General features: G+C 43.2%; 1 protein-coding gene across 6 annotated transcripts in view; it reads right to left on the bottom strand.

The window, feature by feature from the left end:
- CFAP61 (cilia and flagella associated protein 61) overlaps positions 1 to 26,520 on the bottom strand; it is a 102,233-nt gene that overhangs the window by 49,520 nt on the left and 26,193 nt on the right. For all 6 annotated transcript variants that reach the window (XR_010439667.1, XR_010439668.1, XR_010439669.1 and 3 more), the window contains exons 14-18: positions 26,178 to 26,255; positions 24,849 to 25,055; positions 22,883 to 23,017; positions 10,484 to 10,611; positions 272 to 370 (exon numbers count right to left, since the gene is read on the bottom strand). Coding sequence is in view for 3 of the 6 variants with exons in the window: in XM_064709624.1 (XP_064565694.1) it covers positions 272 to 370; positions 10,484 to 10,611; positions 22,883 to 23,017; positions 24,849 to 25,055; positions 26,178 to 26,255 (647 nt within the window). In the remaining 3 variants the exon portion in view is untranslated. The remainder of the gene's footprint in view (positions 1 to 271; positions 371 to 10,483; positions 10,612 to 22,882; positions 23,018 to 24,848; positions 25,056 to 26,177; positions 26,256 to 26,520) is intronic.

Raw genomic sequence — 26,520 nt, 5'->3', positions numbered from 1 at the left:
GATTTAAACAATCTAAAAAACCTCAGAAAGCTGGGGCCACTTCCAAGGTATAACACAGTGGATTGCTGTCCTGAAGTTACTGCTTTGGCACTATTTCCCTATTCATAATTCTATCCAATTCCTCTTGTAGGTGAGTGCATGCTGGATAGACAGACTGGAGTATTTTGGGGCTCTCTACGGATGTATCTAAGATCTAGGACAAGTTCACAAGAATTACAGAGTGTTATGTTTTCTGCAGGAGTTATGGAAGTGTTTAGACATGAAGTCAAACCTGTTAATTAAAAATCTTCTATATTTGGAGATCAGTGGGTCTTTTCCTGGAAGGCCATGAATGGAAATCAAGGTCAGGTTGTTGAACTTCAGACGTGGCCTGTGGAAAGAAAAAGAGTCCCAGTTGGAAGAAATTCAGAGGGCACATCCAAGGAACAGTATAGCTCAGAATTCCATGTTCAGGAGGATACAGAAAGCAATTCCTTTACACAGGGTCAAAGTGTTTCACTCTGCCCAAATGCAGGTGGCTCTGGATACAAAGAGAAGAACAATTTCCACCAGTTTCAGCAATGCCAGGGCAAGGAGGGGGACAAGACTGACAGTATGTTGAACTAAATGTGATCTGACATTTGAAAACAAGTAAATATGATGAGTGATTAAGCCTTCTAATCTTCAAGGCTTTCTGTAAGTTAAGGATGGACTGATGCAAATGGTACAAAGGAATCAGAATGTTTTTTATCAACCAATGTTAATTTGTTATTCATACATTTAAAAAATATATTCAAACATAGTTAAAGGTCATACTTAAACCAAGGAATTTCAAGGTTATGGCTGCCCCTCTCAAAATGCATATTAATAGTTTAATTCTGGATTATGGATTATCTGTGGTAAATCTCCATGCATACTCAGGCCAAACACAAAGTAATAAATAACCTTAATGTAACAGAGTGCATATATTTATACAGATTATGGGTCTGATTCTCATTTAAATTAAGGTCACTCTACAAAGGTGGATGTAAATAGAATTTGCTTTTCATTTATGGCCACCTTATGCTGCCTGAGTGATACAAAATGGTCTTCATGTAAATGAGAGTGAGCCTGATCCACAAGGCTGAAAGCAGAGTGTTGAAGCGATGCCATCTGCACACCGGGAACGTCGCTCGTGGGGTGCGAACAACAACTACAGCAACTTCACACACCAACAGAGCACAGCTCCTTGGCATTTATTTACATGGATCAATTACATAAACACCCTACACATCCTCCCAACCTCAGAGCAAGGAGATCTCATTGCAGTGTGGAGCTGAAGGCATCTCTACATGCTGCATGGTCTCTTACCAACAGGTGCCCAAATCCAGGGGCTACAGTCACATTACATTTAAATACTGTTAATACTTAGGATGGAAACCTTGTGAGCTAGCACCAGAAGCATGGCATAATCGAAGTTCTAGGCACTATTAATGTACCTCTTTTGCATGACTGCACGATGATGCACTTCATTGATCTGGTCACATACCATTTTCCTCTGCAGATGCTCTACCTCTATTGAATCCCCACGCAGGCATCCAGGATTTCCCCAGTCATATGGTATTTGTTCCTTCTTCCCCACTGAGTGGGAGGCTTCAATCAGACCTTCCAGTCAGTACAATTTACTAACTAATGATTTACTTCTACCTCAGCACTCCCATGGCATCCCCATATTAACTCATGTTTCCCACTCATTCATCTTGTCAGCATCAAAACGTTGATTAGCATCTTCTGGGATGAAATGAGAAAAAATGAGTAGAATCTTTGATTTCCCCTTCACACTGAGGAAAAGCCAGGCACAAAGCATGGTGGCTGGCAGCTCCCCAAGGGCAGGGTGGTTCAGGGGCAGAGCTGCTGGGGGTGGGGGCTGTACTCTGAGTGCCACGCGCTGCCCCTCTGGCTCCATGGTTCCACACAGCTCTAGGCAAACAATGGCCCCGTCTCCACACACACAGAGACAAATCCCTGCTGCTGCAAAGTGTCAGAATTTGGTCAGTGTTTAAGCACAGGCTGGTGGTATTTGTGCAAATTATCAGAATCTTTAAATAAGTACCAAATGTCCTATCTTGTGTTCCAAAGGCCTGGCTCCAGAAGCGTAGCTGGCACGTGTGACCCCAGGATTTAAAATACATTTACACACACACAGGCACTTAAGGACAAGCCTGAGCACTAGAGGGGAGCTGCAGCTCCTGCTGGCACTGGCAGAGTCACCACAGGGTGACAGGTGGGGGATTTTGTGCTTTATTATTTCTAGGCTAACAAAAGGATGGCTCATTTACTACAGCTTTGGACTCCTTACTGGTGCCTAAAAGCTCTTAACTGGAGAATAACCAAGGCCCTGGACATAGGCAGTGGTGTCAGGACAAGGACTGACTTAGATGCTGCTAATAACAATGTCCAACATAAAACAGGGCAAAGTGAAGGTTCCCATTTGATGAAAAAGTCTTCAAGTTAAGAGCCTGAAGCAGTGCAACGTTAAACAAGTGCACCTGCATTTTAGAAGCAAATAATTCCAGCAGGGATTCACGTTGCTGTGGATACAGAGGGAAGAACAGCTCAAAGATACTGGTAAAGCAGGGAGGGATTAGAGTATCTAGGGAAATAAGTAAAAGGTGTTAGGTTTCAGTGCAGAGCTCTAGAGGACAGCTACAAAAAGAAACTGAACACTCTTGTCCTCAAAATAAAACAGGGTTACCAATCTATTGAGCATAATCAAAAGGACACAGAAAAGTTTTAGTACAGTTTTTACATATATCCTGGTGTTTGTGAATTTGTTAGAGCATTCCTTGCTCATTTTGCTGGATTTTTTTGCCTGATGTCTGTTTGGTATTTTTTTCCTTCTGTGTGTGGCATAATGATGGAAGCTTAGATGGTGGAAACTGCCTGAGCAAATAATTTAATTACTTGCTTTCATTTAACCCCTCATTATCACAACAAGTCAAGCTACTTTTGTTACAAAAAATAAAGTGCAGCAAAGCAGTCTCCATGAACCTGAGATCTCAATTTATTCAAAATCTTGCACTTTATAGGATTCTTTTCCCAGTTATAAATAAAAACTAAAATAAAGGAGTGACAGAAGATAATGTTTTATCTGCCTCCTAAAGTTGGTAACTATGTGAACTGTTCTCCTGTGTACACAATCTTTAAACAATAATATCTGAAATTACAACCTATCCAAAAGTAAAGTCCTAATGACACTGGACCCTCAGCTTCACTGCATCAGAGCCCTTATAAAAATGGCAGCTCAAGATCATTCTGAAAATAGTAAAAAAAAAAATCTGATTTCAGCACTAAACACTGAAAAGTAAGATGAGATAAAGTCTTGCAATAACAAAATTTTGAAATCATCATTTTGAAATCAAGAAAAATCTCTGTCCTGAAACAAAAAAGGAACACTAACTTTTTGCAGGGAGGAAGAAGCCCAGAAGCAGAGATGATAAGAGTCCCAACAGGCCATAACCTGTGGTCAAGGCACAGGAGCTCAGCATGTCCAGGTGTCACTCTCACTGTACAAGGCAGATGGAGACAGTTCTCCTTTCCCCCATAAATCTAACAATTTAACCAAAGCAGGACTTTTTTTTTAAGGAAACATTTCAAGAACACAGCAGTCAGAAGAGAGAAGACACTTCTCCAAAAGGAAAAGGAATCCAACAGATTTCCCAGCTCCACACCAAACTCACACAGCTTAACAAAGGTTTCCCATACAAATAACTAGAAAGAAACCCCACTCACTCAAGTTGTCCCTCTAGGATAAATGTGCTACTCAGTACTACAACCCTGCTTTCAGCCCCTCCCCAAACAAGGTGTTCCCATGCTGTCTCTCCATTAATTCCTTTGCCAGCCCCAGGGTTTTCCTTCCCCTCTGCTGCCTCTGCCTCCCCAGACAGCCACACTTAGCTGCAGCAGCAGCAGAAGGGTTTGTTGTTTGTATCAACACCTACCAAAAGCAGCTCTTCTCAAGAACCTGCTCTGAGGGCATCAATTACAGCCCCCAGAGCAGGATTCCAGATTCACTGCTGACCAACAGATGTCCATTTCCAAGATATCCCTCTTCAATTACCAGGAAACAAATATTAGCCAGTCCTCCCTTGGATTTACCTTAGGAAAAAGTGTTTAAATTGTGAATGAATTTGCTCAGCAAAAGAAGGGATAACAGCAGTGTTCACTGGGACACTTGTCAATGCAAGGGTCAAGGAGGGGCTTTCCACTCACCTGGCCCATGACCACCCTTCCTCTCTCAGCAAAATATTTCATCATGCCCCAGTTGCTTCCTCCTGGTATTAAAACAACAGGGTCCCTTCAAAAACTTCTATTTTGATGAAAAGATACTTCGTTTTTTGGGTTTTTTAAAGAAACTTCCTGCCAGGTTTATTGGTAATTTCATCAGATGCTATTATCCTAAGAAGAGCAACCTCTAAGCCCAGGCCACGAAAGCCACCACTGTCACCATTTTCAACATCTTAGCAAGAATCCATTAAAGAGCTAAAGAACATTTCCTTCACCCTTTGACTAAAACCCTTCAAGGATGCTTAGGAATCTTTCTCCAGCACGGGTAGCTGGGCGTCTCACCAAACTTTGAACTTGATGGCTCACTACTTAGTAACAATTACATCAGCGAGTTATCAACGTTATTCTCATACTCAATCCAAACACAGCTACTAGAAAGCAAATTAACTCTATCCCAGCCAAACACAGGGCAATCCTGTCTTAGAAGATGTTCCTCTCCTGTTAAATTTGGATTCTCCTGCAAGGTCTACTCCTCTCACTCTTCCTCCTTCAAGTGATTAGCCCTAGATTTCCTTCTCTGTGGTTATTTTACTGTGGCTATATTGCTTGTCTCTTATCCTCTGTGCTGATCCTTTTCCTAGACAATATAACTAAAAACACCAGCAACTCTGACTGTTGACTTCCAATTCCTTTACTAATTCCTACTTTTTTAGGTGGCTTTATATCAGTCTACAATCTTGACTTCTCACTGAGCATTACCAAACATTTTTTTCCAGTTTCTTCTTTTGAATTCCAATCCACATTATAGCTCCATCCACCTTGTCCCCCTCCTGTGGCTTCACTGTTTTTGTCCCTTCCAGTCACCTCTCACTTCCCAGAAACTGGTTTGCTTACAGAAACTAGAGCATTCACTCAAGATCTGCGGCATTTTCACAATCTAGGTTACTAAAACCAACATGGTAAAGTTCCTACAGTATGAATTGTTCTGAAACAGGGCAGGGAAAACTAAAGAGCTCTTTTCCTTGCCCACTCAAAACACACAGCTAAATCAGACCCATCCATATCCTTCCACAGCTACAGCATTCACAAGGGCAGCCCTCCATCCCAAATCTAAGTTAGCTTTGAGTCTGACCTAATCAAAGCATTACCCAACCACTCCTTCAGTGAGAGCACTTCCTGAAATTACAATTTCCATTCCACAAGTGTTCCAGCATTTCATTTTCTTTAAAATTGGCAATTATTTTTCTAGATAGAAAATAAGGGATATCTGATGATGGCCTTGGTAGTTACAGTCTCTTGCTGTTTAATCATCTTGCAGATTCCAAACTACATCTGAGAGACATCAACACCATTTCCCATAAACAAAGGTACCATAAACTGGGCAGTAAAACTAAAGTGTGGTAGAAACTTCATCACTTTGCCCACTGCTGTGCCAGTGCTTCAGTGAGTAACACACAGTGCAGATTCCAGCTTGTTAATAGGACATTTCCAATATTAATGGCCAATTACCTATGTTTAAAGCTAAGGTGATGGGGTTTTTATGGCTGTATACAACACTCCAATTTTCCAAACTATTGGAGAGAAGATAAGTATTCTGACCCCATGATGTAACCTGGTACAAATCTGGCAATGCTGCCTTCAGAGTAGGCACCCTTGAAATATTCCCAGATGCTACCAGGCAGACAGCCATTAAACCTGGAAAGGGTTGAGGTCTAATCACATGTGCTCCTCCAGCCAGCAGGAAAACACAAAACTCATTGAAGTTGCACATTCTAAGGCATCCTTGCAGTACCAGGTCCTCACAACATAAGGCTGGCAGCCCACTTCAAAGGACAGGGACACAGCTGGCAGAGGAGTCAGCTGTGCCAAAACTCCTGATCCCAAACATTCATTTTTCAGTTATTGGCGTCCACATCTCAGCACCCTCACTCTGGCCCTCACCGTACACACACACAAACAGGAATCAAATCCATGCTAATCACTACTGGGAAGGATCACAGCTTAGCCAGACAAGTAATTTTTTCTCCACTGCAGCAGCCTACCCAGTCTGCTGTGCTTCCAAGGCAGCCTGGAGACTGCTCTGGAGGGCTCAGCACTGCACCTTCTCCACAGCTCTGGGAACAAACTTCAAACCAATTAACAGAAGGGAAAGTGGTGACATCTCCATAGCTTTAGCAGAGAGCTGGAGAAGCTGGGTGCAGTGTTTGCACTTGGAATGCTGCTGTATTTGCTCTGAACTGGATCAATCAGAGGTACCAGGTTACCAGGCTCAGAGCTGTGGATGTCCTGCTGAGTCACCACGAGGAGATGACAGATGCAGCTCAGCATTCTATAAAAACCCTTGTGACTCATTCCAATTCTGAGCAGGCTTTTTATAAGAAAACTACTATTTCCAAGATCAGCTTTAATACTCACCAAGAAGTATTCAAATATAAATAGTAACAAGAAAAAAAAAATCTACAAATACTTACAAATTTCAAGTATGAAAGAACAGTTTGGGCTCAGAGACATGTTTGCATATGTTCAAAGGACAAGTATTTCAAGTTGAAGCAATCTTATTTAAAACTGCAGACAGTCTCAAAAGCAAGATTGTAACTATAAAATAAGCCCATATTGATGCTAATTGAGCCTCATTTTCTGGCAGAGGCTGTTAGGAAGGCTGCTCCTGACCCACATCCTCTGCCCTGTTTATGGCTTGTATCAGTCACTGCCAGCGTTCATTGTGATGCCCACTGCGTGACAAGGCCAGCCCTGACCCATCTGATTTATCTCTGTCACAACTTGAGCCCTGCTCACCACAAGTGATGGAAGGCAAACAATGACTGAGGGATGCAGCCTGGTGACACTGAGCACATGGCCTGGGCCCGCCCTGCTCTGAAGGGAAGGCAGAGGGAAGCACATGTGTGTCAGCTCATGTGGCAAAGACAGATAGGACAAAACAGTGGGCATCACTAACCCATTCATTGCATGTTAGCTCTGTGATCAGCAAGTAAGCACTAACTATTTAATTAGTCAACTAATTAGTGACAGGCAACATGGAAGGCTTCAGATGTTCCCAGACAAATGCAAAGATAAAAAGCCTAATTAACAATCAAGCATTATGCTAACTACAGCCAAACAGGCCAGATGTGTGGGATATTGTGTGCCCCAGCGCTGCCAGATAACGGGCTCTGACAGGAACCCTGCTACCTCAGAGCTGATCCTGGGTGCTCCCAGCAGGAGACACTGTCCCACAGCAAAAAACTCAGGCTTACTGTGCTGGATTCCAATTCTACTCTGAGAAAAAAAACTCAGCCCTTTGATTAAAATATACTTAATTCTATCTCGGTCTTATATGCAATAATTATTTTCATGTGCCCATAGGGAGAAGGAAATAAATTTCATAACAATTTCATATTAAATATTGTGATTTTAGGCACCATTCATTTATGGCTATCTGATGTAGCAGGTTATGTACAATCCAACATCCTCAGAGACATATTTGCATCAGGGTTTGGATTAAGGAGGTTTTCAAGACCATGGATTAAAAATGTTTTTCCCTAAAATCAAAGACAATAGTAATTTCCACAGCTATATGCTAAGAGGTGGATAAAAGCCAATGGGTTCCCTGCTCTGGAACCAGTGACAAGACATTGCTGGGAGCGTGCTCCACAATCCTTAAGCCTTGCCACCCTGCATTCTGCTCCAGGAACCAGGCATTGGCACTAAGTGGAAACACTGGGGTTTGTAACCCTATGTCCTTCTGGTCTAACCCCACTGCCCTGCTCATCCCTTTGAAACTAGCAAAGGAATGAAGAAAAAAACCAAAACAACCAAATAAGAACCCACCCACTGTCACACCTGCAGCCCCAGAGCTGCTGTCACACCAAGACCTGGCCAGGCAGGATCTGCCTCTCCTGCTGCAGTGCTGCTGCCTCCACTGGGCACCTGGCCCTCTGGCAAAAAACCAAAAAATCCCTGTGCATCCTCAAGAAAAGCAGCTCTACAGCTGAAAACATATACCTGCACATGCTGCCTGAGCAGCACGGAGAAGTCTAAAGCTCCTTTGGAGTTTGGGTGGGTGAGCAGTGGTGCCATGGCTCTGTAGCACTGCACCCCAGGATGTGCTGCCCATGGCACAGTGGGAGGTGTCCTGCCACGGGGCAGCAGAGCTCATTCTCAGGGTCATTTCTCTGCTTAATGAAAAATGGATCTCTTCAGTCTCAAAGAAGTTGAAAACACTTGCAAGATCGAGTTCCAATAATTGTCACATCAGTAAGTGAATTACATTTATGTGTTTCCATGGTGACTGGTAATGTAAAATAATTAAGTATGAAGAATAATGATGAGAAAACAACTTCCTCTTTTTAAGGATTAGGGCTCACAAATTGATTCAGTCCAGCTATTTTTAGTGCATGTAACCTTTGCAGGGAATATTAGAAAATTATGAGTAAATTAAACTAAATTGTTTTAAAAGGCCTTCACACTGATCAGGAGCCTGATGTGAAAATTAAAACCTAATCTTTTGCAAATTTATCCCTCTATTAATATACATGTTGTGACACTGCACTAAGTGCTGGCTCTGAGGTTCTCAGAGCAGCACCCCATGTCTGAGGCTGGGTGCCAAGACAAGCTCCAGGACGATGTGTCCTGCAGCAACTCTGCCACAGTTTGGTTCAAATTCAAGCTCTGGCTGCAAAGGCTCAGCCAAGGGAGCTCTGAGGGCCACAGCTGCAAAGGCCTGTTCACTATGAACAGACTCAGCTCTAAAGGTCAGGTTTAACTGAATTTGGAGTGGAACTAAAAGCCCAAAAGGTGCTGGAAGCAAGAGGATGAGGGGAAACTATTTACCATGAGATGTGATGCTTTACAGGAAGTCAAGAACTAAGAGAAGGGCAAGAAGCAGAAATTTTCTTCTACACTGCTCCAGCAATACAACATCTATAAATCACTTAAACTCATTCTTCTCTTGATGCATTGAAAATATAATTTGTGATGTTATCAATGGCTGTTGTAGAAATAGCTACAACTCCTTGCTTAACTGAAAAAAAGGCAGAATTTTCCATTCTCTGCCCCCCACAAAAGCACCAGACAAATCTCAGTTCTTGCTGCATCTTGTAAGAATCACATTCAGATTTTGAGTTTTATATTCATTTATGCAAATCTTTAAGTATTTGATTAAACTCTGCATCAAAGGAACTGCATTCTCACAGTCTGACTGCCCAGTAAGCCCCTGGGGAGTACAACAGTGAGACAGCAGAGAGAGCACCCTGTCCTTGTGCTGTGAAGGCTGTAAACAGCAAAACTCATCCACAGGTTTCCCTGCCTTAGACTTGGGGAAAGGGAGATCCAGACAGGTTTGGGATCCCACCAGGAACAACTGGTTTTAAAGGACAATACTGCTTGGGGGCATTGGCTCCACCTCCCCTCACAAGACTGCAGTTTAAGAACAATGGCCAAAGCAACTTCAGGTGTTTTCAACACACATTTTCAGCATGCATTCACCTTAAGGGTCCACATGCAACCAGGAGTTGCTTAGAATCCCGTGAGTCCCAAGGCATCCAGGATGCCAGCACCCATCTCTCTCCATCCACACTGGAATCCCGTGAGTCCCAAGGCATCCAGGATGCCAGCACCCATCTCTCTCCATCCACACTGGAATCCCGTGAGTCCCAAGGCATCCAGGATGCCAGCACCCATCTCTCTCCATCCACACTGGAATCCCGTGAGTCCCAAGGCATCCAGGATGCCAGCACCCATCTCTCTCCATCCACACTGGAATCCCGTGAGTCCCAAGGCATCCAGGATGCCAGCACCCATCTCTCTCCATCCACACTGGAATCCCGTGAGTCCCAAGGCATCCAGGATGCCAGCACCCATCTCTCTCCATCCACACTGGAATCCCGTGAGTCCCAAGGCATCCAGGATGCCAGCACCCATCTCTCTCCATCCACACTGGAATCCCGTGAGTCCCAAGGCATCCAGGATGCCAGCACCCATCTCTCTCCATCCACACTGGAATCCCGTGAGTCCCAAGGCATCCAGGATGCCAGCACCCATCTCTCCATCACACTGGAATCCTGTGAGTCCCAAGGCATCCAGGATGCCAGCACCCATCTCTCCATCCTCACATGCTCAGACATTTAACACCCAGTACAGAGAGACAGACTCAAGGAATGCTTTAAATACAAAAAACAACCCCCTTGATACAAAAGGGAACACATTCTTTTCAGCAAAGGAAATAAAATTAAAAACTTACCAAAAAATCAGTGTTTCCAGAAAAGAGATTCCAACATCAGATGCACCAACCACCACAATTCTACTGTTGATACACACTTTTGGTTCCAGCACCAGCTTTCGATTTATGAGGTTCAAAGAATATTTCAGCTGTTAAAAAATAGGTAAGACATCGAAATGCATTAAAAAACCAGTCAAAGCCTGCTAGGAATCATTAAACTCTCAGTGATGCATTACCTTGCATTCACACAAAACTTCTTATGGCTCACTGACATGACTAATACCATTTTTCTGTGCACAGCACCAGATAAGTGGTACTAAAATATGAGGAATATGTGCATGTTTAATAGGTCACAGAAAATTACAAGAGCTGAATGGTCTGGTTTCTCCTGAGTAAGATGCTCTGTAATCCTTGCAGGAGAGGACAAAACACTGCCTCTGCTATCACTCATGGCCATTTATCAAACACCTCAAGAACTGGTATTTACATACTGCTAAGGCCATTTTTATATTTCCTAGAGCAGTTTTTACTCTTGCTGATTTATTTATGGAAATGGTTTTACTTGTAAATTAATTAGGAACTTAAGTTTGAGTGGTTGTGTGTTTAATTGAAAACTCCCTTTCCAAAATTATCCCTCTCTTTTCTTAAGTGCAGAGCAGCTACCTGGAAAGCCAGATTGCCACACAAATAGAAGAGGAGCTCAATGCCACTGGGACCAGTGCTCCAGCCACAAATCTTACTGCCACGTTGGTAGTTACTAATTTCAGCTTCCACATCACTTCATGCACATTCTGGCTAGGGGAATAAACTCCACGTGGGTTTTTTCCATGTGTCTCTGGGTCTCACTACCTAATAGAGATTCTCAAAGCAAATATGCAGCTAAGAGACAAGAGATATTATTGCATTTGACAGGTTGGATTGTGGATTTTTTTTTCACCTTGACTATATTTAGCTTTCAAATTTCTGATGAAAGACAAGGAAATACTTTCCATCTCATGGTACAACACACTTTGCACTTTTCCTACTTCTCTGGGTTGCCTATATTCCCATTTCACAGAATGGGTAACTGCAGGTTCATAAATGCACTGGGAAGACCAATACAAAATGGAGCCACTTTTGATATTTGTCAGATACTTCTCCTATAAATTCCTGCTGTGGCACTCAAGAAGGAAGCAATCTAGGGCTGCTGTGGCACTCAAGAAGGAAGCAATCTAGGGCTTCTAACAGGGTTTCCTCTACTACAAATAGGAGACAGCACCAGTAAAATTAAGTCCTCTAAATTCCTCCTATGGTAGTACAGTAGAAATATATTCTCTAGATATCAGCTGACAGAGTAACTCACTAGATGAAGAGTACTTTCTTTAAAAGCTGTGGTAATTATATGGGCCTTCTCAATAAGTACATAGCACATTGAGATCCCCAAGAGATCTTTAATGCCATGTCTTTGCACTGGTGGGGCTCCACAGCTGAGGTTTCAGCACAGGCCCACTACACTGTGTAATCACTAGAGTGCTGTCCTGCTCCCTTAAGGAAGCATTATGGATCAATTCCCTGCCCAACAGCATGACTGCACAGCAAGTCATTCAGAATGTGGCAAAATTAAATGTCACCTTTGGTCAGGCAACATTATTTTTTACTGCCAGATAAATGTTCTTTGAGCTGCACTTCACCACAGTGCAATGATGACATCCAGTGGTGAGCCAGATTCATCTCAGGGGCTGGACTGCCCTGGGAAAATTCCAGAAGATATCTCAAAAAGCATGCCAGCCCAGGATGGTTTATGGTAACCACTTTATGGTGATCAGCTGTGTGGCAGCCAGCACAGGCCCACAGTGAAAAATGCCTTGGTGAGGGACAAAACCACCCTGCTACTCCAAACCAAGTTTGCACAGGACACAGGCAAGTCCCTACAGAGAACCTCCATCACCCCATTTAAACCCAGTGGCCTTGAAATGTTTGAACGCCCCTTACACAAGGATCTGCCAGCAAAAAGGGTTTTAATCATAAATTAAATAATACAGACTACACCTGTAACAGTTCCACATTTCAGAAGCTGAAAAAGCCCTTTGTATTTCCCTGGAAGCGTACGTCTTCAGAAGAGATTTTAGGAAATGAGAAGAATCAGTGCTAAGTATTGCAGACATCCCCCACGACTTAAAAATCAAGCTCAGACTGCATTTCTTATAACACACTCAATGGTTATGCCCCAGCTACAGGAGCTGTTGCTCTGCTGACACGTGTGGAGCTCTCCCAGTCCCACAATAAGCTATGGAGGACTCTGTGCCCTCACCTCAGAATTCACATTCCTGGAATTGGCAGACAGCAATTCTGACAGGCTGAGAATTGCTGCACACACAGACTTGCAACTTCCTAGAAAAGTGAGAGTTTTCCTCCTTCTGGAGGAAAAAGGATTAAGTGATATTTGTGTTGAAATGCAGCTTTTAATAAATTAATAAAATGGTAAAAACCATGAAAAGAAACTACTTGTAATGTACCCAATCAATGAAAATAGGCAGGAATGCCAGCAGCAAACAGCATAAACCCAACAGGCCTCAAGGCAACGCCAAGCCCAAACATCTCCTCCTGCTGCTGGGCTGGTGGTTTATTTTAATGCACTGCAGCAATGAAAGCAGGAATACAATTTCCCTGCAGAGAGTTGTCTAATTTACAAAACAGCTCCTGTATCAGTGACACGAAGGCAGCCTATGAGCAGAATATAACCTGGTTTGTTCCCCACACAACAGCCCCAGCACCAACAGCTGTCATGCTCCAGAAATCACCTTGCTGCAGCTAAGCACACCAAACAGCCCCAGGGAGTGAGGAATTAGATGGACTGGTCCCATAATACCACCTATTTTAACAAAATGTCAGGACAAACAGCTACCTGTGCTCCCCAGAGGGGTAATCAGACATCATAATTGACAGGTCAATAGCAAACTAACATGTTTGTTTTGTATCCAATCTATTAAATAAACCAGCAATCATTAACTAATGCAAGGCAAAAAGCATTAATTGCCATTGGTAGAAAAGGCATATGTAGAAAGGAGGATTTCCTTTGGTTATCAGATGATTGTTTGGGGTACTGGCACCCCTTAACCCCATGCTGTTCCCGTCTGGGTGCAGAGGGACAGGGGTGGCAGTGGTGGCCCTTGGCATCAGCCCATGGGGCTATTCCTGCACACAGACAGCCAGTGCCATCACTGAGTCCTCACACTGGACCTTGTTAAAGCACTGAAGCAGCCCCCAGACAGTGACAACACATCCCCTGCATGGAACCACGGCTTTCACTTACAATTCTCACAGCACAACATGGGCCAGAGCAGGATTAATCTATGCCATCCACAATTCACACATCCTTCTACCCCAAGCAACCAATGGAAAAAGAGTCATGAAATATTGATTAGGTTTCAGCAAACATATTATTTCCTTTGCTCATACAGCTTCACATCCAGCTTTTTTGTTTGCTTTGCACATGCCTTGGGAATGGATTCATGGTACATTTATCCACAATTTTACATTAAATGTTGATGGTATAAACACACATCCAGAATATTCTGAGGATCCTTTTAGTTCTGATTTTAAATATTGGACCTTGGGATAGCTGTAGGTTTTCAACATATATTTATAATAATTGTTCTACAATAGGTCAGGGTTTACATTAGCTTTGTTCTAACAAACAAAATCATGGAAATTGAACACCCAAAAATATGAAACCAAAAATTAGGAAAAAGTGTTTAGGCCCTGACAGGAAGAAAACAGCACTGTGTTCTGAACTGGGCACTGAAAGTCTATCCCAGTAACACTCAGTGGTGTGTCAGAGCTGCTGCAGTCCACTCTGGGGCTCCATAATGCTGCAGAATTTGCAGCATCACACAATTCTTTTTGTTTGGAAAAGACCTCTAAGGCCATCAGCTCTAACCACTAAACTCAGACTTGACTTTATTAGACCCTGAGGACTTGGGCTTTGCCCAGCTAAAAGCACTGAAGTGTTGGCTGCAGTTCAAGCACCTAGCAGTGGTCCACATTCAGAAGGGCTGCTCGGGGCACTGCCTGGCAAACACGGGGCAGCTTCATTTGTTGTGTTCTTGGTGTCTTCACTGCTCCCTCGCTACTGCTTGGAGGGGCCCTCCCAGCCCTGGCTTGTGGGATTCTACATCTGCCTGCAGTGCTTTTGTTTTATTCCAACATTTATTACTGAGAAATCCCAGTGATAGTTACCGCTCTGGAGGATCCACATGATCTGAGCTGTTACTGCAAAAACCACCAGAAGCAGTGAAAGCAATTAACAACGCTGTTAGCAGAGGAGTGCTGAGCTCAGCGACAGTGACAGGCAAACAAGAAGGTGAGCAAACAGAGCTATTTTAATTTCAAGCTCCATTTGAACCACAAGTTAAAAAAAGAAACATCAGTGTTTACCAAGGCGATATGAACCAAACTGATTGGAAAATGCAAGCTTTTCCAGCTTGCATTAGGAATTGTTTTCTAAATACTAGCTACATTCCAAAAAGCCTCATTAGAAATCTCTGCAAACATGTTTTCAAAAACTGTTTCCAAGCATTCACAGATTTATAAAAAACATCAGAAACAGAAGTAAAAGAAACAGTGATGAAGAGTGCAGCCTTAATTGTTTTGCCTTCATCAAAGAACCCTTCTTTAGGTACTGTGGCACGGACAGATAACAACTCACCTTTACAGAATATTTTCATCCACAGATCCCCAAAGCCTTTATGGATGAAGTCAGTATTATTAAACAATTATTATGCCTATGTGGGTAAATGCTGATCTTCAGCTCCTGGGAAAAGCCGCCTCTGTACTCATAACCAATCACATGCCAGTCCCAATGGCTCCATACGAAACCAAGGATTTCCTGCCTGACTCCAACCAGCAGCAGAAGAGAGCAGAGCATGGACACATCTCTAATTTCCTCACAGAACCACAGTTACCACGGTAAAAAGATGCTCTTTTTCCCTTTGAGCACTGACATTTGGATCCCCAGCCCAGACAGGGCTGGGCAGTTCACACTCACCTAAGGACCTGACTACTGCTTGCTGCTCTGCTTCAAAGGCCAAAGAAATGAACTCAGAATGGTGCCACTTTCAGAGAGGTCAGTTCTCCCCTGTTTCTCTGGGAAGAAAGGGAAGGACAGGAAGGCACAGGAATTCAATCAAAGCATTACAGCTGGCAAGGGGGCAAAGCACATGGCTGGCTCTAGTCCTCTGACAGCAGCCATTGCTTCCCAGGTCACCTGTCTATGGCTTATTCTTCAAGGCAGGAGGAAAGAGTGGCAAATACAAACTTGGGCTTTGGCCAAGGTCTGACCCCATTAGCTCCACATCCCTCAGAGAGAAGCAAGCCTGACTTTCCCTAGGGAAAGGAGCCCTACAGGGACCCCTGGCCTGAGCACAGGGGCAGCTTGCACTGGTCTCTGGGCACACTGAGCCAGCCTGCACAGGCAGTGCCCACACACACAAACACCCACCAGCAACAGAGCGGAGCCAGAGCAAGAGAAGGCACAGGCACCTCACTTACAGACTCAGGGCATCAGAGGCAGCAATTCAAATATACTAAACTGAAAAACATGAGAGGTATAAGTCAAAAGCTTGAAAAAAACAGAATAAAAATCTTAACATTTCATACTGAAACTAATGAACATGAGGTAACAAATAACAGTCCAGGATATGAAGGGAGATTGATTTGTAGGGTCAGCAAATCATGTTTTAGTGAAAGCAGACTTCTGTGGCAAAAATAGTGGTTTCCTCCTTATAAACTGGAATTATCAATCTAACAAACAGCTTTGAAAAAGCTTTAAGCCAAGTCTGACCTGTTTGTAAGCACAAGTGCCTATTTCAGTTTACTGCAAAAGTCATTAACACCTGTACAGCACTGACACCACACTTTCAAAACAAAGATAGGTCATCTTACTTTTAATTTCACACATGCACATAAGTGGTAAACATTCCTGTTAATGATGCCATCTGGTGCCTCCCACAACGGTGTGACACTCAGCCTTCCAAACAAAATGTAATGGCAGCATCACACAAACCCCACTGACATTTACAGTGAGGAAATTTGTTATCAGCCTCACTTCAGAACGCCTGTTTGTGTGCCTACTGGTGCCATAAAACCATCACCTTCACCAGTGAAGGGGAAGAACAATAAATAATGGATTTTCATCCATGCACATACTACAAAAGCATTAAAAATTCATTACTCAAGCACATGAACATTTTAAGCAACAGTTACTGCTTTAAAATTTAATACTACTCCCCTGGTTAAGTGAAAACTATCCACAGCAAGCCTTTGTTTGTAATCCCAGCATCCACACACAAATTGTAACATGAAGGAACTCTGCCATTTTAACTTTGATACGTGAGCCTTGATATTTAAAATGCAGGGAATTCTCTTGTCCATCCTCCTTAAGCTCTCTGCTATATTTGCTCTTTATCTTAGTAGAGGCCTGGTGATGAAAATAAACCCCAAACCCTGTAAAACCTTCCACATTTTAGCCACATTCAGTACATTCCAGTGCTTCAACTGCACATAAATAGAACTGAAACTCCAGAATAAACCTTTATTTGCTACAGGTACGATACCAAGCCAGCACACACTTATCACCAAGGCAGACAGAGGGTAAAAAAGCAGTGACTGCTTCCCCTGAGTTACTCCAGGCTCTGCTGTTCCAGAAGCACCTCCAGGAGCAGAGCTGGCTGTTCCTGTGGTCATGCCAGCAGACCAGAACAGGGAATGGCCAGTGCTCAGGATGGGCATATACTTCAAAGCAGAGGCTCTGCTGCTTCACAGAACTTGTGCCTCTCCCTCTCCACCTTCTTGACATTTTTCTGTGGACACATAAGGTGACAAACCATGCAGTTTGCACTCTCAGCTGCAGCTGGAAGCAGGGAACTTTGTTTGCTCAGAACAGATTGTTCTGTGGCAGCCTCTGTGAACAGCCTCTCCCCCCGTGTTTTAAAATTTCATTTTAAATCCTTTGAATTACAACTCAGCTAAAATTTTCATGCTGTAGACTGGCTGGGACTGGACAGCAAGGTGTTGTTATCAGTCAAATTATCAATTCTGAGTCCTTTCTGTTCCTCTGCCTGCATTGGTCAAGGTAAAGGCTTCTGCTCAGTCTGGGCACTAATGAAAGGTTCAGACAGCTGGTAATGAACAGGTCTAAACACCAGAAAGCAGAAGCCACAGAGAATAAGTGAATAAAGTAGAGCCCGGGGAGTTTGTTGGAGGGGACAGCAGCATCTAGGGATGAGTTTTCCATAGAAACACTCCTATAGATCATTTCATTTTTGTTTTTTAAACAAGCTTTCCCACAAGAGAAAGTTTGTCAAGTTCAAAAACTTTCACATTTTTTTCTGTTTTGATCTGATAGCTAATTTCTCCTTTTCTTTTTACAAAGCATGGTAAATATATACTCTTTTAAAGTCCTGCAATTTTATAATGGACATAAAAAGCTCAGAGAATAGAGAATCTCATCCAGGATGGCTCCTACATTCACAAATCATTTGAGTATGTAGTTGTGAACATACATTGAAATGAAACTAGTTCTAGGATGAATCTAAAAGCAAGCATCTACTGTCCTCTCATGTTCTTGTTTTAATTATTATTTTAAACTGCTCTCAGGCCATTTACTCATAGCCTTTACCATAACCATCATTGTGGAATCAGAGAAACACAAAAATACCACCACACTTGCACTGGAAACTGTTGACTTTGCAGTGCCTTGGCCTCCATTTTCTATTTGAACCTCACACTGAACTAACTAAATTTATACAACACTTCATGGGCTTCAGCAACTGTTCTGTCTTTTTATGAGCTGGAGCAGAAAAAACAATTCTAAACTGTGCAATAGAGCCTGACAGCTTGAATGCAGCCATGAAATAAAAACATAATAAACCCAATAGCATGAAAAATAATAAAAGGGCAAAAACAAGGAAATAATTCAACAGATGTGTGCCATTTTTGTTCTTCATTGTGGATCAGTTATTCTTGTTAATTATATCACCTATTCTTCCCTTACATTGATAATTACATGAAGCAGATGGAGAACAGAATGCTCCCAGATGGTGAGAAAGCAAACAAGTTTATAAATTGTTTATTTATGAAGAAATAATTAAGAATTATTTCATTACCTATAGCTTTCTACTCCACCAATAATGACATGCATCATGAAGGCCAGCAGCACTTTATAAGATATTCAGGATTCTGTTGTAACCCACTGTTTTTTGTGTAACATGACTGCAGTGACTGACAGATGTGCGAACCACAATAATAATCTAATCTGTTTTAACACTGAGGGAATTAAGAGTTTGGATCTTTGGATCTCCTGCCAGTTGGCACTCCAGCACTGATTGCTGATCCAGAACACAAAAATTAGAGATTTCCTTTTGCTCTGGCACAGCTGTACAAAGTGTTTGATCTAATGAGTAGGCAGGAGCTCTGTCAGGTCTGTGCCCTGAACCCCAGCAGAGCAGATGTGTGGCTGATGCAATTCTGAGCCAGGATGTGGCACCTCTGCCACACTTGCTGCTCAACAGGTATTCTGAAGTCTGGACACCTCAGGACCAAATGCAAATCAGCAACTGTGTCATTCCAGAGGGCTGCAGGACTTAATGGGAGGCAAGCTTAACATCTCCTGATTTATGCCTTCTCAGACTAGCCTTACCCAATTTATCCAAATCTCTTCAGCAGAGCAACGGGAGACAGAGTTTGGTAGGAACAGACACACAAAATCAGCAGCAAAATATAATTCCAAAATGTATTTCCAATCTCAAAGTAAGGAAGAATTTACAGCCCTTCAGGAAATGGAGCCACTGCCTGGGGAGTGACAGGGTTTCTGAGGCAAAGATGAAGCAGCACAGAGCTGTGGTTTAAAAGAGTAAGTGAAAAAACATGTGATGGCCTTAAAACCTACACCAAAGCATGAATGAAAAGGATGGCAAATAGGGGAGGAGCAGGGAGAGCTCCCAAGCTCTGTATTTCTCTGGAGTCAGTAATTTTAGCAATAAGCCACAACACACACCAAAAGCCTGTCTCAAACCAGAAACAAGACTGAACCAGGGGAAATGCCACAAGGGCCTGGAGAGAACAGGCTGAGTGGAGAACTGCATTTAAATGGCCACACAGGCAACACTTGGCTGTGGAGTTATAGGGTAAATTCCTGGAGTTTAGGAGCTCCTTTCTCCAGCTGACACCTAGCTCTGACAGACAGCCCACAGGAGGAAGGATCTATGCTTCCTTTAAAAGCACATAAACAGCTCATGCTCCCTGTATGAGACAGGAGGGAGCAGGCCAGGAATCCATGGGAGTGGCACTTCCCCTTTGGTGGTTTTTCCAGACACCATAGAAGAACAGAGAAAGCTGACGGAGGGACAACAAGAACAAGTTGCCACACATTGTGCTCATCTCTCTGTAACAATCGATCCAGACCTGCAGAAATATCACCTCTCCAGCACAGATGAGATCCATGTGGACTGGCAGTGCTTGGGAATCAGTTGAGAGCGGAGCTGCTGTGGTTTAGATAGATGGTCTCTCTTCTGGCTTTGGAAGAAGGGAGCAGGAAAGAGTCCATGCATGCCCTGGATCTGCATCTATGACTGAATTCCCTTTGTGCCCTAGGCAGGCTGGAATGTCCTGGGGAGACAGTGACTGACAGAGCCCCAGGGCTCCCACCTGCACTGAGATACAGAGCCACTGACAGCCCACAGACAGCCACACACAAATCAGGAGCTGTGCCCTCACACAGAACTGCTGAGCTGCTCAGCCCCAAGCTCTTACTGGGGAAAAAGGCACTCTGCAGCTAGAAAAGGGGAGCAAGAGCTCAAACAGGGCTGGAACAAGAGGAAGGCAGCTGAAAAAGCAACAGATGAGAGGCAGATGTTGATTTGTTGATTACTTGATATCAAGGGGCATCTTGTGGGTATCAAAGCAAGAATATCACTACAATTATCCCCATTACCAGCAACAGATACTCAAGCAACCAATTAGGGCAGGCAATCAATGAAAATTTTACATTTCTGAAATCAACTTGCATTTACAATCCTCATCCTGTAGTTCATGTGACAAATTCCACCACTACTACAGACCACTCTAAAGCAGCAGTTACAGTGATAACCTGCCCTCCAGCTCATGGGAACCAAGTGGGCACAGATTCACCTCTAAAGGAGCTGCTTTCAAATAGGAGAGGGCAAAGCCCCCTTGGTTTAAACCAGCTTGGTGAGCTGGTATAGAGACATGGGATAAAGAAATGTGGAGTGGTCTCAAATGCCTGGAATCCCTGCTTGTCCAATCTAAACATCTTGCAAGATCCTGCCCTGGTCTCATTTGAAACCACCAAAACAAAGGTGATAGGAGACATTTTCTCCTTACTCCTCTGCAGGTGCTGGCCTCAGACATCTTCCCACTAATTCCTACTCCAGACTCTTTGTCTGCCTTTCACCTTTCTCCCTTCTCTTCTCCACACTTTGCTCACAACATTGCTCTCCCATGTCCTTTTCCCCTTATTTTCCAGCCTGTTGGCATATTCTACAACCAAAATGTGTTTCACCTTATCTCACTGTATTTCCTAAGGTGACACTTCTCAGCCTTTCCATTCTGCTAGCACATTTATCTCCTTGGTGAGACAAGTTGTTCTCTGCCTCACAGATTGCACCTTACTGTTTACAGTCGATCTGAGAAGCCTTTTAATCACTACAAAAAGGCAGAAAGCTATTATTGTGCCTACTGAAACTCGGTTATATTCATTTATAAGACACACCTGAGTTTATTTGTAACTTCACTACAGTATTGGGCAAGTAGTGCAAGACCATTGATGGGGATCAATCTTCCTTTACGAGGCATCTGAGCAGAGAGAGGGCAAGTGCCTTGTGCCTGGCTGCAACCCAAGGTCTAAAAGCAGCACCACCTCCTTTCTGATGAGTACACTCAGTTTCCCATGGCAGCCTGCTCCTTATGTTACACAGCTTCCCAACGTAGGGTGGCCAAAGGTCGCTTCATTCACTCAACAGAAGAGTCAATTTAGCTTTATATGGTTTCAAGTTCTCGGTATTTCAGAGAAGCCAGCAGTAGCAGCAGACTAGCTTTATCCTCAAGTTACGAACCAGCACTTAGCCCCAGATGTCCATTCTGATAGAGCACAGTCTGTCAAAAATCTATAATTCATGTAGAGGCAGATGCATGGATACTTGGCTGGCCTTGAGTTGGGGTTTTTCCAGTATAACTTCCTAGCAAAAATTTCACCCATTCTATTAAACAGAACTCTGAATCTGAGATTTCAAACCATTATGCCACTACCTACAGAGAAGCTCAGAAAACCTCAAGAAGAACACACTCAGACAAAAGACTTGCAAATTTTTCAAACACAGAATGTCTGTGATTTTCCAGCTTTAACAAAAATGCTAAGATGAGCTCTTTTAGGAAGAGAGCAGTCACTTTAAAAGTTAAGAATAAGAAGCAGTTCAAAGAAAAGCAAGAGTCCATTCTGCAGATAAGAGAAAGGCAGGAATGTGCATGTGAAGGGAAGGCTGTTGAACAAAGCCAAACCCAGACCAACAGCCTTAGCCATGTTCTGGATTTTGCTTCGCCAGCTGCTGCCTAATGAAGAGTTTTAGGTGCCAAAACCTACTGACTAACTGAGAAAAGGACAGCTCTAAAAATATTATATGGAAGCCCATCTCAGCCAACTGGAAGTTAGTAGACAGACATAAAGCTCCCTAATTATGTTTCTCCACAAAATTACGACTACCTACTGAGAGAACCCATCACTAATTGTGATTTTCCTAATATTTCAGCTTCACTAGCTACTCTTTTGAGGAATCACCTTCATGCCAAATTTTAGTTATTTTAAAAATGTAAGAGAATGGGGTGTAAGTTATTTTAGAAATGAAATTTAAAGAGACTTTTCATTAAGAATCTCCAGGCTGCAGTTCTTTGCAAGTAAAACCATTTGCTACTGCAAACAACCTTTTCCTTTACTGTTAAGTCACTTGGTGTTTTAAGAGTGTCATGCATGGAAGAAACCTGACTTTGGGACTGAAAAATAAAACATAGTGAAGCAATTTCTACAGAAAGAGTCAACAGCACGACGTTGCTTTTTTCCCCTTGCAGAGCACAACACCTAAATAAAGGCAGCAGGAGCAAGGGCTCAGCAGCAGGCAGAGCATTTAGAAGGCACTGGGAGGCCACGACAGAGCTTTGCCATGGTGGGCAGCGGAGCGGGAAGGGCTCTGCTCCAGCGGCTGCTGCGTACGCCGGGCGTGGCGGCGGAGCAGGATGGGGATCGGGCAGCCAGCGCGGCTGCTGTAATTAAGGAGCAGCCCGTGAGCACTGGGAGGTCAATGCCAGCCCATCTGCCAGGCCCTGCACGAGCTGGCACGGTGCCTCCCGCCTGCTGCCGCTGCTGTTACCCACCTGATCCTTGGAGACTTGCTCCGACGGAGCGCTCACGCCAAGCTCTTGCAGAGGATAGACAATCTGTCGTCTCGGCCGCACGGGAGCCATGTAATGAAGGGCAGATGTCAGGGAATGAGCACAGGGATGCTGGAACTGAAAGACAGCAATCCATATTTCAGCAGAGAGAATGTCAGAGCAGTGCAGCGCAGATGTCTGCTGCATGGCTTCACAAACACACACTTCTTAGTTCTGTTGGCTAAATCTGAGACAAAAATCAGCAAATAAACAAACATACTCAGAGCAGAGAAATGAATTGCAGATAATTCCTGACACTAATGAAGATAATTATGAGAGTAATTACATTACTATCTCTGTGGGAATGACAGATAAACAAGTGGTTTGGTTTATGGGATTTTTCAGCACAAGTATTTTCCCCAGGAGGATATTTTTCTCCATAGTGATCATGAATCAGCTTGATTTGACCTCATTAAGCTGTGTTATCTGCTCACTGCTAACCTTTGCTCGCCTGGCAAGGAACAGAGATGAATTTATATAGAAATTCTATACTGACTGAAATGTCTGGTTCATCAAAGTGATAAATGTTAATAAACTGTCAGAAATTTGAAATGAACAAAACCCTAATGCTCATCTGAACAGCCTTGATCATTAGAAATAGCTGTATCTGTCTATTACACCATGACTGCCTCTGGCAAAATGGACAATATGGAAGGGAAGAAAATAGGAGAATTACAGGAAATACAGAATTAACATTAATGCAAACTAAATTACACTGAAGTGCCATTCCACCCACAAATACTAAAAACTTGAAGTTACTATGTTGAGAACTAAGTAAAATATCACACTTAGCAGTTATTAGATAATAATATTAGATAAGCTTAAGTAACTTAGAGTAACTCTGTAGCCAGGTAGCCTGGAAACAGTCAAAACAGGAATCACAGGTAAGATTTAGCTTCTCTTCCATCCAGTGCCATTAAACTGCATTTTTGTGAGTGCCTCTTCAGAATCTGAGAGCCTAATGCTACACAGGAACATTGGTTCCTCACGGGAACACTTAGAGTTCCACAAAAGTGCATGGGAAAACACATCCTCCTGCAAATGTACCCAAGTCTAACCTGTCAAAGAGTTCCCACGTGAAAGCCAGTGGTGGTTCAAAAACACCCAAATCACCAAGGACAGCACCCATCTCAGTCACCATCTCAATGCCAGGCGCCCCGTCCAGCCAGCCAGGCAGAAGCCCAAGCTCGTGGTCAGTCTTCAGGGGAAAATTCCATCTGTCTCAAGACAGCCAGGTACAACTGAGGGATGAACTGCCTTTGGGATGCACTGTGTGTTTCCAGAGGTGCCAGGAGCTTGGGTGATTGCCCAGGACAGGCAACAGCATCAGACAGTTCGCAAATTTTATCTTGTGCTGCCTTTTCTGACATGAGACTGATGACAAAACACATGTGTGACCACTTCTGAATTACCTTCTTCTTGGAAATGGATTTTCTCCATTGGAAGTTCAGTTCTTACAGTTCTCCCATGACACTTGCAGGAACACAAGTCCCCCCCCTTCAAAGCTAATGAGGTGCCTGGGTCTCACTGAATTTTGGTGAAACACAGCCTCGAGTACCTGAATCCCCTTGGAAGGGTTTTTATAAGCCGCCTGGATGTGTTCAGGATGATCCCCTTGCATTTACTCGGGCTGCATTACCCTTGTGCTGGGCAGGGAGCCAAGGCTATTTCCACTCTCTGCTCCCACCACACTTCCTGAAGACACTGATGGACACCATCGATCAGCCCTGCTATGCAAGAGCTGTGTCCATGGGTCCAGAATATGTCAGGTGGGAAGAAAAGAAGGTACATTTGGTGCAGATTGACAAGAAAAATCCCTGTTTGCAGTCATTCATTGAAGCAAAGAAAAAATAAAGTGACAAAATATGGCAATATTAAATACAAGAAATACTAATCACATTCTCCTTACCGTGCTCTCCACATATTCTGGATAAATAGGGTAGTAAAGAGAAGATTTGTGACCCAAGCGAAGAATCTCCTTTAGAAAGTATTTTGCATAGTGATGAAATACAGGATTCAAGACAAAGTGAAAAAGATGTCCATGTTCCTCTTGCTGGTGGTTGTTAAAATTAATGAAGTCCTCAATATTGTAATGTGATCGAATATACTCAGTATCCTGGAAAATTAGGAATTTCTGAGTCAGCAGTGATCAGCAGCTACCTTGACAGGATTTTAGAAAATACCAACCAATAAGTCACCTTCTGTCAATCAGGGAACTACATTTGAAACCTGAAATCAAGTGTCTTTGACAGCTGTCATCAATTAAAAGGCACTGACTGAACAGATTTTTCTTGAAAATCTTTTTATTGTACCAAAACCTCTCCTTGCAGCTTGCCCTTATTTACAATTTACATGCACACCCAACCCTTACCCCACAATGCCTAATACAAGTTAGACATCCAAGTTGGGGGGAAAAACCCCAATTGTTTTTCTGCATTCAAGGCACAGAAGCCCAGGCTGTGCCTCTCACCAAACTCCAGCTGAAAAAGGGAATTCCACAGAACAGAGCTGTGTAAGAAATGCCCTCCAACAAGTCTTCCTTGCTGAAGTGGTAAGCTGATATTTTTGAACGTTTATTCACTCAATCTGTCCTCTTAGCTCTTAATATAATCAAGAGAATTACTCTCAGAAACAGGAGTGACTGTTCTATTGTGAAAACTAAGCATTAGAACTCTGAACAACCTAAAATCCACCTTTTCAGTCCTAGCAGAATGTCTCAAAAGTAAGACTTGGAGAATGTTTACTATTCAATAATAATATGCAAAGTCTTTTTTTACTCCATCAGGGAATAGGCTTTTGTTCTCAAGTACATGATTCACAATCACTTAGACTCTACTGTTGGATAAAAAAGTTATAAAAGCAAATCTAGAAGAAGAATTACTGCTCTTTGCAGGATGTGGCAAAGCTGCTTATTGACTTAGAAAGCAGAAGGGAAAGAGGTGATTAAACACCTATTTAGAGGCAGAATGGCTTTGTGCTGAAGTACCAAAAAAGTGCAGGAGGAAAACTTTCAGGACATAGCAGCAACTTCTTGAAAGTAACAGGATCTTTTTTTCATCTGTGTGTCAATCATTATCTATGAGCAGAGAAATAATACAGTGGGCATAGGGTAGACAGCTTCTACAAGCAGCATTTTTACAGACACTTTGTTAGGCATAAGTACAGTGCCCAGCACAAAACTCAGCCTTACTGTGAGCAGCAGGCACCACAGAGCTCATGGAACACAAACTGAATTTACCATTTCATCCCTAGTGACAGCAACACCAACGACTTGATCCAAAACCTGTGCTACAAAAGCCTGTAGTGGCATCCCGTCCTGCAAGGTAAAGGTAACATTTCCAGTTTCAGTAAAATCTCTTCCTAGTGGTAACTGTGTATTTCACCACAGAATCCCAGTTAAAACACTCTCCTCCCAGGGCAGTTCCCAGGCACCATCCCAGTTTAACCAGCCAGCTCCCCAAGAGGGCCCTGTTTGAGCCAGGTGTGTGGCTGCACTCTGGACCACACAGACCTTTCCTCACTGACACTTCAGTTGGGTACAGCTGCTGCAGGAGTGCTGCAAGCTCAGCTACTGCTCCAGT

This window comes from Zonotrichia leucophrys, chromosome 3, assembly GCF_028769735.1.
Source record: "Zonotrichia leucophrys gambelii isolate GWCS_2022_RI chromosome 3, RI_Zleu_2.0, whole genome shotgun sequence".
Taxonomy (NCBI): domain Eukaryota; kingdom Metazoa; phylum Chordata; class Aves; order Passeriformes; family Passerellidae; genus Zonotrichia; species Zonotrichia leucophrys.
Note: the sequence above shows the minus strand (reverse complement) of the source record. Positions and strands in the feature narration are given on the sequence as shown.